General features: G+C 34.7%; 1 protein-coding gene across 3 annotated transcripts in view; it reads left to right on the top strand.

The window, feature by feature from the left end:
- Positions 1-6271, top strand: part of LOC138715140 (short-chain dehydrogenase/reductase family 16C member 6-like) — a 94665-nt gene extending 88394 nt beyond the window's left edge. For all 3 annotated transcript variants that reach the window (XM_069847687.1, XM_069847686.1, XM_069847685.1), the window contains exons 6-7: positions 3390-3503; positions 5249-6271. In XM_069847687.1, the coding sequence (XP_069703788.1) occupies positions 3390-3503; positions 5249-5321 (187 nt within the window). In that variant the 3' untranslated portion in view covers positions 5322-6271. The remainder of the gene's footprint in view (positions 1-3389; positions 3504-5248) is intronic.
- The last annotated feature ends 6820 nt before the right edge of the window (positions 6272-13091 follow it).

Genomic DNA, 13091 nt, shown 5'->3' with positions numbered 1-13091 from the left:
TTAAGTGCTTGACGTAAGGATAATGAAAATCCGTTAATAAGTCAGACAGTTGCTTCACTTCCGCTTCGGATGTCCGCCTTCCTCCATAGATGCTGTGCACGTTGCAGGTTACACAGTGGCTCGGCGTACGATCACATTTTCACCATGGCTGCCATAGACAAATAGAATGTCACACTTTCGAGAGACTATTGAAATTATAAGCGAATGTTCAAGCCAATGGTGGAAAAATTCGGAACTACGTCTCATGTTGCACAGTCCGATAGGTATTACAGGTATCAGTTATATTTACAATGTTATTAGTGGTAGTATTTTTCATATTACTCCAAAGGAACTCATAATGATGTATGAGTTGAAATTAAATGTTTAACCACAATATGTATACCACATATGGTTTTTGGTTCAACAAATGCATGTGACTACGAATTGTTTGAAGATTAAACTGACACCCATTGAAAACACATTCCTTTTGCTACCCGATTTGTTCACAACAACGGCTTGTGTGTTTATTAGATACAAACGTAACAAGATCGCTAACAGAAGTGACTGATATTGCTACTTTTATACGACTTAAATTCTAAATCGGCTATATAAAAAGAAGATTTTGTACTTTAATAATATCAATGTTATCAAACTAGCGAATCTTATAAATAATGTTTATTCATATTTACTGCTTAAAACTGTCAGATTTTGCAACATTTATAACCACTTTTCTCCCATCATTCCAATCGGAACACAGCTAGCAATTCTTCAGTCCAAAGCAGCAAACTAAGAATTATATACCTTATATCATAAGCGTTAATTAAACTACTTGGTTCAGATGTGTACTGACGTCATACTGTGATTCGTAGAGCACAAAGTGACTTTAAGACTGAAAACAAATATTATCCATCTTTCTTTTATCCTCTGTTGTGACGTAAGTTTCCTAACACAGTTGACGATTGCTTTCAGTAAAATCCCACCGCTATATTTTGGTAAATTCTGAAGTCAAGTTCATATTTTAGAGTACCATAATTATCCATAGTTAGTACTTAAAATTGTAGCATTTCCCGCTTCAGCAGACGGACTGAACTTATAACAACCTATATTTATTCACATCGTTCATTCAGGCGTCCGTTTCGGTAATGTGCGGACGTCTCAGTGGATATAATATTTTGTACTCGCAAATCAAGCTTTCAGGTATAACTCCATGCAAATTTGATTTGAATAATTTCGAGGAAAAAATTGTTCCGGTACCGGGCATCGAACCTGGGACCTTTAGTTAAACGTACCAACGCTCTACCAACTGAGCTACCCGAGAACTCTGCCAGATACCGATCCATTCCATTTTTACTTACTAGTAACTTTGTATTTTGGATAGTTATTTTTACATACCAATAGCATTATATTTACATGATTAATCTTAATATTGACAGTTACATATTATGTATTGTTAGTGTTTTTAAGTTCTTAACATAAACTAACATTCATTCATGTATAATATTCTGCCCAAGGGCAGGTCTCTCACTGCAAACCCACCATTCTCCAGTCGTTTTTTTTTTTGTCCGCCTTTCTTTTAGTCTCCGCATATGATCCATGTATCTTAAAGCATCTCCATCTGATACAGTATCTCCTTTTGCACCGAACGTTTCTTTCGTTCCTTTTTCTATTAAAACCTTCCTTGGCCATTGCTATCCTCCTTTTGATTTCCTGGCAACAGTTCATGTTACTAGTTATAGTACATCCCAAGTATTTGAAGCTGTCAACTTGCTCCACTGCCTCATTTAGATTTTGCATATTTAACTTCTTTATTTTTCTTCCGATAACCATGGTCTTCGTCTTGTTTGCATTTATCTTCATCCCGTGCTGTTCATAGCTGTCATTTAGCTTCAGTTGCATTTCCCTTAGTATCGTCTTCTCTTCTATTAAAAACGCCATATCATCAGGAAATCTTATGCAATTAATTCGTATTCCTGCTATTATCACCCCCCCCATATAGGGTAAAGTTGCCTATTTCCGTGATACCCCTAATTCCGTGATACCCTTTTTAAATTGAATGTCAGACAAAGCTTTGCCGCTCGACCATAGCACCAGACAACTTTCTCGAAAGACTACACCTTTCCCCTACTTTTGAGAAATCGGTGAACTTCCTAGCAAGATACCCAATCTCGTGACATTCACGGAATTAGGCAACTTTACCCTACTGAAAACAGTTCTTCACTAAATCCTCCAACTCGGTTGATATGTTAATTTTATTGCAGTCTTTTTAACTTGCCTTAATACACTGTGAATTATTCCCAATTTTAATATATTACAATTGCCATTCAAGCAAAACCTTGTATAATCTCACGATGAAGATTGCAACATACAATACCGGTACTTATTTTAATGCATCACGCACCATGTAGTTTTATTATTATTTGTAAAAAAGATAAAGGTTTCCCCGTAACATGCCATGAAGGCACTTGGGGGGGGGGCATGGAGGTAGAGCCCCATGCTTTCCATGACCTCGGACTAGAATGAGTTGGTGTGGTCGGCACCACGCTCTGACCGCCTTTAACCCCCGGGAATGACCCGGTAATCAATTTTATAGGAGGCTGAGTGAAGCTCGGGGCAGTTCTGAAAGTTTGGCAACGAGAAAAAATCCTGTCACCAACTGGGATCGAACCCCGTACCTTCCAGTCCGTAGCCAACATACATTTAATTTATTAATAACTGGCATATGTAAAATTCTTGTATTTCACAAATGTTAAGTGTTCATATTTTGATATTCATTGTATTTTAACTTCATGATCTTATGATGGCATTTTTAATGCCGAAAAATTTCATGTAATTTTTTTAATGTATTAAAATTGGGAATAATTCTCAGTGTATTAAGATAAGCTAAAAAAGGACGACAGTAAACTTAACATATTAATTTCATTATTCAGCTTATCGGCTCCTACAAACATGACTATTAAACGCCAACTAGATGTTGAATAGAGTAGGTAATAAAGGGCATCCTTGTACTCCGTTCCCTTTTCTACTTCCCTTTGACATTTCTTCTCCTCTCTTGACATTAATTAACATAGACGTTGAAATTCGCACTTTAATAGTTGAATAGATAGTCTCTAAGTAAGGAATGAAGTTTCAGCTTTTAATTTAGATTCTTTTCTTAACTAGAAATTTTGACTGTAACTGGCATTATATTTTCCTAAAAAGAAAAAACAAAAACATTTCTACCTTGAACTTTGCTTTTCTGCTCTCTAAGGACCCTGTTTCTATAGAAAATTTCGTCTCTTGCACTTTTAAAATGGACTCACTGTAGGTAAAATTTAACATGAATGATATTGATGGTGATTATTATAATGATAATGATGTTAATAAGAATTCTAATGATTTTAGTGACTATAATGATGGTGATGATGTTGCAGAATACCACCTCTGGAAGCGGTAGACGCGGCTCGTGAAATCGTAAAAGGTATTCTGCAGGAACGCGGCATGTTCACCGTTCCCAACTACTTACGGTCAGTCATCACTACCTACAGGTATGGTCTGTTTTCGATATTTGTGTTTGTAGTGTAAAATGAGTCAAATCCACGAATTTGATTTTGCGAATATTTAATTCAGCAGTTTGGAGTCAAGAAGTGCATCAAACATTAACAGAAATATCATTCTAACTTATTTCTTTCTTATTAAAGACGCTGTATCAACTGCTAGGTTATTTAGTGTCGATAGAATTTGTGATATGAAAATGGTATTTGGCGAAATGAGACTTTACATTCGCCACGAGATTATCTGGCATTCGAATTAAAATTGGAGAAAACTTCGGATAATAATCCAATCAGATGATCAGCCCAGAATAGTCCATACTATCACCCACTAAAATATTTATTATTCCTCCTGAATTATACTTATATTTAAAGACATGGAATAATTTTATTATTACTATTGAATTTCAATTATAGTAGATATTTGAGAAATGTGATCAATTTATTATGTCAACACATTAAGAGATGAGAGGACAATGATACTTTACAAGAAATGTAAACATACATTGTTCGTACAGGACCCATATTGAAATTATGAACATTTTATTATCGTTTTGGAAATATATCAGCTTTAGTATCGCAATTGTGGAAAACAATAACGTAGCCAGTTAATGGAAAATCAAATAATAAGAGCAAACATAGTTAGCATTCGATCACTTTCTTAATTTATTTTGTGTTATTGACTTCAAGTCGGTCACATTGTAACCCTATATCACAGAATAGGTGCAAAATATGTGTAAAATGTTAAAAAATAAAATTTACATTTCACATAATCAGTTCTCTCACCTCCCAACGTATTCACATATCCTATATAAGCATATTTTTAGTATTTTGTTTTACGTACAAAACGTCTGTCTAGCAACAACCCTAATAAATTTACCGAGTTCATTTTGTGTAATCCTTCGAAATACACTATCTACCAAAAAGTAATTGGACACTGTTTTCGCCCCTTTAGAACCTCATGGTACCACCTCTTGTTGCTATAACAGCAGCCACCGTGTCAGGCATGCTCTCCACTAGTTTGTGTAGGATATATTTTTTTTAGTTGGTTATTTAACGACGCTGTATCAATTACTAGGTTATGAGATGAGATTGGTGATAGCGAGATGATATTTGGCGAGATGAGGCCGAGGATTCGCCATAGATTACCTGGCATCCACTTTACGGTTGGGAAAACCTCGGAAAAACCCAACCAGGTAATCAGCCCAAGCGGGGATCGAACACGCGCCCGAGCGCAACTTCAGACCGGCAGGCAAGCGCCTTAACCGACTGAGCCACGCCGGTGGCTTTGTGTAGGATATCCACTGGAATGCGTCGCCATTCCTCTTGCAACATGGCACTCAGTTGGACAATGGAAGTTGGTGCCATGTTTCGGCGGCAATTATGCAGTGGTATGCTGACAATAATGTTCACCGGTTGGACTGGCCTGCACAGAGTCCTGATCTCAATCCCATTGAGCACCTGTGGGCCGAATTGGACCGGCGATTGAGGTCTCGGGAGATGCGGCCAACTTCCATTGTCCAACTGAGTGCCATGTTGCAAGAGGAATGGCGACGCATTCCAGTGGATATCCTACACAAACTAGTGGAGAGCATGCCTGACAGGGTGGCTGCTGTTATAGTAACAAGAGTTGGTACCACGAGGTTCTGAAGGGGCAAAAACAGTGCCCAATTACTTTTTGGTAGATAGTGTACATTGTGCAGAAACTTGAATAAACTTTACGTTGCCGAATTTTGTTTCAGTTTGCTTCCAGACAACACAAGCTCCAGGCTGAAAGACGTAATATACACAAGAATCAAGCACGGTGTCATGTGAAATAACACATTCCTGCCCATTGCACATTTTACGCAGAAACATAACTACATAGTGTCAGAAAAGGATAAATACTTTCTCATGTGTTTACGGGTTTAGGTTAGGTTACGTTGATCATGTAGCAGTTAAATTCCTAACCGTATTCCACCTGTTTCAAATATATTCTTGAATGAAGTCACTTTTACTGCACACAAATATGGAGATAAATGTTAATTTTCCACATTTTACACATTCCTTTATCGTTTAAGATAAATATTTGTTTCAGTTTATATATATTTTAATGTGTATGTATATGTAATTCATTTAGTAGTTCACAAGAAATATCTTTTTCAGTAGTTTATTTTGAAAATTGTTTCGATATTTATGAAACTCATTAAACATAATTAATGATTAATGAACTATCCGAAAATAGGTATGAACCTCACAAGTGACACCAAAAAGATGTCACATATGAGGAAAGTAAGACAGGAGATAATGAGGTACGCTAACCAGTTCCTTTCCCCCCTCCATTGCATACGTCGCCGACTAGCAACACATAGGCTATCACTAATCAGACTTCAGATGTATACAAGCAATTGTTCTTCCTCTGACACATATCAAGTGAGATGTACTGCCTGATAATTGATATAGACTGCATATCAGACAGAATCTAATCAGAGATAAATATCACAATGAAGGATATTAATTGTTTATACTGGAATTAAAAGTAAATTATGTGTGAAGTAGCAAACTGCACGCACAATTCGTACACATTTCCAAAACATTCGAGAAAATCGTTAAAGAAAATTCACTCGCACGTGTAAAGGTGACATTTCATTGATATTTGAAGACTTTTTTAATAGTGTTTTTACAAAACTTTACTCTAAGTAGTCTTATAAGGTGTTTTGTTGTTATTTGTGATTACTGCTCATTTGTTAAGTTCTGTTATAAGAAATAAAATTCTTAAAAGAAAAGTGAAGACTTTTTAGCTTCATTTTCGTAATAGTTTGTACCTACCATAGGATATTTATTGCGTTAATATCTTCATACTGTGTTAGCCTTTAGAGGATTAGAAACAATTAGATCCAAAATCGTGTTGAATGGAAGAATGATAGAACAAATTAATACTTTTAATTGTCTGGGCTGCAATATCTCGTATGCAAGTAAAGAAGATTTTACAAATAAAATAAACAAATTTAATTATTTCTGTGGCATGGTAAAAAGAACTTTAAAATACACTAGCAAAGAAACAAGATTAAGATTTTATAAAGTTATGGCAGTCCCTATGTTGCTGTACGGCTCTGAATTCTGGACTATTACTAAATCCGAAGAAAAAAGAATCGAGGTTATAGAAATGAGATTTTTGAGGAGTATAGCAGGTTATACTCTCTTAGACAAGAAACGCAAAGAAGACATCAGAGTAGAACTGAATATATTCAATTTAATTAAAAAACTCACAGAATATAGGAATAAATGGAATCAACACGTTGAAAGAATGACTCAAGACCGTATTCCTAAATTAATATTCGACTACAGACCAACTGGTAAACGAAACATAGGTAGACCCAGGAAAAGATGGCTTCAACAATTTTAAAATTTATATACTTCATGAGACCGGAACGAGCCAAACAAGGCTTAAACCATGTGGCTGATGATGATGATGATGATGATGATGATATCTTTATATTCTGGTTATTTGATAGTCTGTTAGAAGAAACCCAGAAGGACATCAGGTTCATTCAGTGTAACTGTCCCAGAATTTTGAGGGCAGAAATATTTACAACTGAAGCCTGTATTTATTTGAACTTGAGGACATCCTACACAGTTCTAAAAACTTATATTTACACAGCCAAAAAGCGTTGGAAATTCTCTTATGTATGATAGGCTCCCAAGTGATCATAAAGTTTCTAAAAGATTTTTATGAACAGATGAGGTGACATTTTTTTGTGTCCTTGTTTATAAGTACATAATTGATACTTGGTAAAGAAAGCGACTAGAAATATGGCTGAGAAGAAATTACCTACTGACTAATGCACTGGAAGAAATGGTGAACGGGGAAAAGAAGATATCAGGTGATAAACAACATTAAGGCATATGAATCACATCCAGAGATAAGGAGGAAAGCGCAAGAGAGGGAAGATTGGAAGATGCTGTGTTTGCAGTGAAGGACCTGCCCTTGAGCATAAATCCACGAATGAAATGAATTAATCAAGCCGTCTGGTGTGCTTCACAACGAAGAAGAGGATGGAGGGGTAAGCAGACTCGTACCCGGTTATCTTTTTTTGTATTGTACATAAAGACGAGTTATTATTAAAGATGCTCTATGTGTTACTAATATTGATTTCGTCTGAAATTGATTGAAAAGGAACTTTAGCACTATAAAATAAAGGCGCAGAATTTGACTGAATGTAAATTCTACCTTGTGCACTTGAACAGAAGTTGTCTAGTGTTTTTATCCTGAGCTGCAACGAGCACGAGCTTCTGCTCTTTCGGGCTGCAATGCCTTATGTAGTGTAAACCTAGCGTATTAAATAAATCAATAAATTTGAAAAAAAATGATGGGACATCTAATACCACCGGATGGAATTAACACTGATTAAGATTTTTAAGTTGTTACAGGATATTAATTAAATCCAGTCATGTCTTTGAAGAAATGAAGTTCTAGGGACTAATTTAACCCACCTTGTATTCTAATTCAATATAGAATATTTTTATTAGTTACGATATAGCCTACTGGATCTAACAAAATAAATATTTGTCGTTTTTATTTGCAAGAGTTGTGTGAAATAACTTATATGTAGTTTAAATATTTGTGTTAATTTTTTTTATCGTAATAAAATAAAATACAATATTTCTTCGTCACACTTATTTATTTATGAGTAAAAATTATGGTAATTTCTTATTTTTCCATGTAAATATCACTAGAGAGAATAACCATTTTGTTTATCAGAATAATAATTCCCAAATCTCATGACATGTCTCACATAATGAGCTATTCTAAGTAAATGAGCATTGTTTAATATATATTTTTCTATTTCAATGTTGGTTTTCGCATTCCGCAAGAAGGAATTTAGAATTAAGTAATTTTCTAATATCAGTAAAATGTTTCTCTTCGAAATTTCATCGCCCATTAATAACTCATGTACCGCTTATCAAACCACCAATACTTAAGTCCTGAATAAAGTGCAGCATCTGACAGGCTATTCCATCTTGGATGGCTAAGATAGACATAAACAGATCAATCTTCTAGCAAAATCTGGTATCAAATTTGTAAAAAAGGCTGTATCCAAGATCCTTCATAATATTGTAACATCAGTACACGCTAAGAATTCTTATAGTCCATTAATTAATTATTCAACTGGATTTTAGTCCGCGATACACAACAATATTGCAATTTATTTATTAATTTAATCTATTTATTTATTTAACCAGCTAGCTAGTGAGTACAAATTAAAATTATAAAACAAAAAATGTCTCTAGCCACTACCGTAAGAGCCAGGCTCGTGTACGGTGTGGTCTTAACCAATAATATAACCTAAAAGTCATTTCATTTCTTTGCAGGCCTGCTACTAATCGCTGTTAACAGTAATTTAATATGGGTATTTTATAGTAGAAGGCTGTAGCTAGAGATGCGACTTTGTATTTAAATATTTCTCGCATTACACATAGAATCAGATATCTTTGAACATCAGTGTACACTGACATTCAAAGATATCTGACCCTACTAATCGATAGTGATCGATAATTTGTTGGTGTAGGTGTGGATTCTTTAGTTATTACTTCTGTGAATAGATGGCGAAGATAATAGTCACTGTAGCCAACTGTATATAAATATACTCGTTTTATAGAATTCAATTTTTCATCCCACGCTACTGATTGTAAAACAACATCGAGTTTGGTTGGAAACCGCTGATATTGTCTATTAGAAGAATAATTTTGCTTAATCTATGTAATCATCTTCCCTGGCACTTTTTATAAACGCCCCAATATTGCTGCCACCTATTGAGAACTAGCAGAACTCTTTCAAAGTTTGCCAATGTTTTATATCTTTGGTTCTGACTTATCCCGTTGTTAGAAAGTTCGTACACTGGTGTTCAAGGAAACCTGACCTCTACTAATCGATGGTGATCGATAATTTGTTCGCTTCTTTAGTTGTTACGTCTATTAATAGATGGCGAATGGAACAGTCAGTGTCGCAAATAGTACATATATAAACCCGCATTATAGAATTCAAAATTTCATCCTCCTCTAATGATTGTATAAGGCATTAAAGCATAAAGGATGGTGTTGTTCTTGACTCTAAGTTGACCTGGGAAGGTCATATTGATGACTTACGTATTAGATTGTCAAGAGTAATCTATTTATTAAGGAGACTTAGATACCTTGTACCTAAAGACTTTCTTAAAACCTCGTATATTGCTTTTTTTTAATAGTATTATTACTTATGGTATTCATTTGTGGGGAAATTGTCAGAAAATTGATCAAGTACTTCTTTTGGAAAAAAAGGCAATACGCATTATGACTCATTCTGATTTTGATGCTTATTTCTGAAAGAATTTTAACTTTTGTGAATTTGTATATTATTTTCCACTGTTTGATTAAAATTAAGTCACATTTAAACAGTTATTATCCACACAGCGAGATTAATGATTATGGTACAAGACATAATTACCACCTTGTGACCCCTAGGGTTAGATTAGCCAAGTCTAAGCAATGATTTACATCAAATGCATGGTCTTTGTTTAATAAACTTGCTTATAGTGCACTTATTGTTAATTTTAATAGGTTTAGGTGTGTTATTCGTGACTGGCTAATCAAAAACCCTTTTTATGATATAAATGAATTTGTGAAAACTAGTGTTCATATAGTATTTTAGTTTGTTTATCTTGTTTTTCTTTTGACTTTGTCTATATATCTGTGATACCACGACTGTTTTTGTCAATAAATCAAAATAAATAAATAAATCATTACGTTTAGCGCGTTTCTGACTATATTGTATACGGATAGTTTGAATGTTCATATCAAATCTTCATTTATGATACATATATAATGGGAGATCGTACAGAAAGTACCATGCTAAAATTACACAGAAATATTCTAGCGTTCAACAATGATTTGTTTCATCAGTCCTGAATTTAGTGGAAAAATGAGAGAAATAGGCTCATTTTTAAATACAAGAGAGGGCACATAAATCGTCTTCTAGCTGAAAAAAACTCTATGACAAACGCTCTAGGCTGAAACAATTTTAACAGGCAAGCGTATCGAAGCCATAAGCTTAACAAGTGATGAATTTGTTAAAACTAAAAACTTCCAAAGTTATAGTCGTTCATAAACTCAAAGGAACGAATTGTGTACCTGGATTCAATTCTAGCGACAGAAACGATATTCAGCGTGTGTCTAGTAATCTCCTGAAAAGATTGGAATTATGCATTAGAGAAAATGATCAACAGTTCCAGCATTTATAAGGTAAGCTAATAAATTACGTCTATATTACAGTGCATTTGTTTGCGAGATTTAATTGTCGAAAGCTTAAGCGTTGAATCAATACTAAGTAGGTTGTTACTTGCCCATGTTGCTTTCCGAACGGTACCATATTGAGAGAAACCTGTTTTCAGACTTACACCCAATATCACACCCCCAAGCGCCCAACCACATTGGCCAAACATAGGCTAAATTTAACCTCTTAACGTCATTCCTGACAATCACAGAGCATATGTAACATCACAACTTTCGTCCTCATGATCTGAACTGCGGAGATGGGAATTTGGTAGGTGAGTAATAATAATAACAATAATAATAATAATAATAATAATAATAATAATAATAATAATAATTAGACTAAATATTTATAATATTCAAAACGCAAGTATTCAAGTTAAATCTGAGAAATTATCGTGTCAATGCGAGAGAGCGGAAGTCTTGGGATAATTGTGGGCGACTCGCGCGTTATGTAGAAAGTTGGCAGGTCTGTAGTAGAACCACAAACCGATCAAAACAGATAACAGCAAGTATTTTCGATACTGGTTTTTCTTTGAAGTCCTAGTAAATACTAAATAAATATGAAATATTTAGAGAAGCTTAGAGTAAGATACGTGGAAAGAAAAAATAAAAAAGGAAACTTGAAGTCGTAACATTTCTGATATATCATACCTACTATTTTTGGTGAAACGAGCGTTGAGCGGATTCCACCGATTTTGGAATAGACACCGACGTACTTGAACTGCCAACATAGAAAACAAAAAATCACACTCAATCGCTTTCACCTTCATCTTGACGGGATAATAAAAGCCTAAACTAACCTAACCTAACCTAAGTGCGTCGGTGTCTATTCCAAAATCGGCGGAATCCGCTCAACGCTCGTTTAACCCTATTTTTAATAGTAGATATTATCAAAATTTAATTCCGTTTACTTTATTTTTGTCTGTAAGTTTATTATTATTTCTATTGTTTTTAATTGTAGTATTTTGTAATATTTGGCAACAAAATGAATGTTAAACCGGAAATAGACGAAAACGATTACATTAGCATGATTTACGCCAGAGGTCGTGGGTTAATACGAGTAAAATAAATTGTTATCAAATTCAACGATAGATGGTAGCAATCGCCTTTGTTTCTGATTGCTCAGATCGTTTCATTATGGTCCATTACTGCGACTTCGTTATTGCATTCGGAATACAGATGAATGTAAATAATGTGTCTGACAAATGAAGAAACATAATTCAGATGAGAATTTTTGTTACAAATTTGTATAGACCAGTATCCTAATATTGAAAAATAGTACAGATATTCAACTACATGAGGTTGGATTTGTCAGATGTAGCTCTTAGGGGTTGAGTGGAGGGGAGAGTTAGGATTGAATAACCATTCCCTGTTAGTTGGTAGTTGATGTCTTCAGTGTGTGTATGTGCGTAGTTTCAAATCTTAGATAAATTATAGGTAAAATAAGAAGTTCTCGAAATTTTGGACATTTAGAACGGTGTAACATTGCAGTTGAGGAAGAGACCTTCCAAAAAATAATATATTTGTATAAAAGACGAGGATTTTGTAAACTTTTGGTGGAGGCAATTCTTCAGAAACATGGATACCAACTTCAGTGTTGCAGTACGACAACATTGGATGGAACAGTGGACGAAAAAGGCGACATGTCTGAAGAAGAGATTTTCTACTACAAGTTCAAGTGAGTATTTACCTTTTGCAGATAAACTGTTGAAAGGTTTGAACATTTAATGAGTTCCGCTCAATAACTTACACCACCAAAATAACCAACCCATTTATGACAAAAAAAATTAAATGACGAACAAAATATTTCTTTGCGGAAAACTATTTATTTATTCATTCATTCATTCATTCATTCATTCATTCATTCATTCATTCATTCATTCATTCATTCATTCATTCATTCATCCATTCATTCATTCATTTATAATTGTTCACTTGTTTATTCATTCTTTTATATACCATATATTATAGTCTACATATATTATTTCTGTGTTTATTTATTTTTTCGTTTAATAATAGCGAGTCTTTAACTTACGTCATTCGCCCATATGAAGACAGTTATATAGACTAGACCAATTTACCACCATAAGAGGCGCCTCTACGCTACACCCACAATGAGCTGAGGTGATAATGGAGATTTGTTGGGAAGCCACAGGGAAACCGGAGAAAATCTGGACCACGGGCTTGCCCAACACAAGTTATAAATCCTGGGTGCGCTGGGGATCGAACCTGGTTCCACAGGATTACAGATTCAGTGCTCTAGCCACTAGACCACGTGGTGGCTCTTTATTTGTT

The sequence above is a fragment of the Periplaneta americana genome, chromosome 15 (genome assembly GCF_040183065.1).
Source record: "Periplaneta americana isolate PAMFEO1 chromosome 15, P.americana_PAMFEO1_priV1, whole genome shotgun sequence".
Lineage (NCBI taxonomy): Eukaryota > Metazoa > Arthropoda > Insecta > Blattodea > Blattidae > Periplaneta > Periplaneta americana.
The sequence above is the reverse complement of the archived record's forward strand: the minus strand, read 5'-3'. Positions and strand labels throughout refer to the sequence as shown.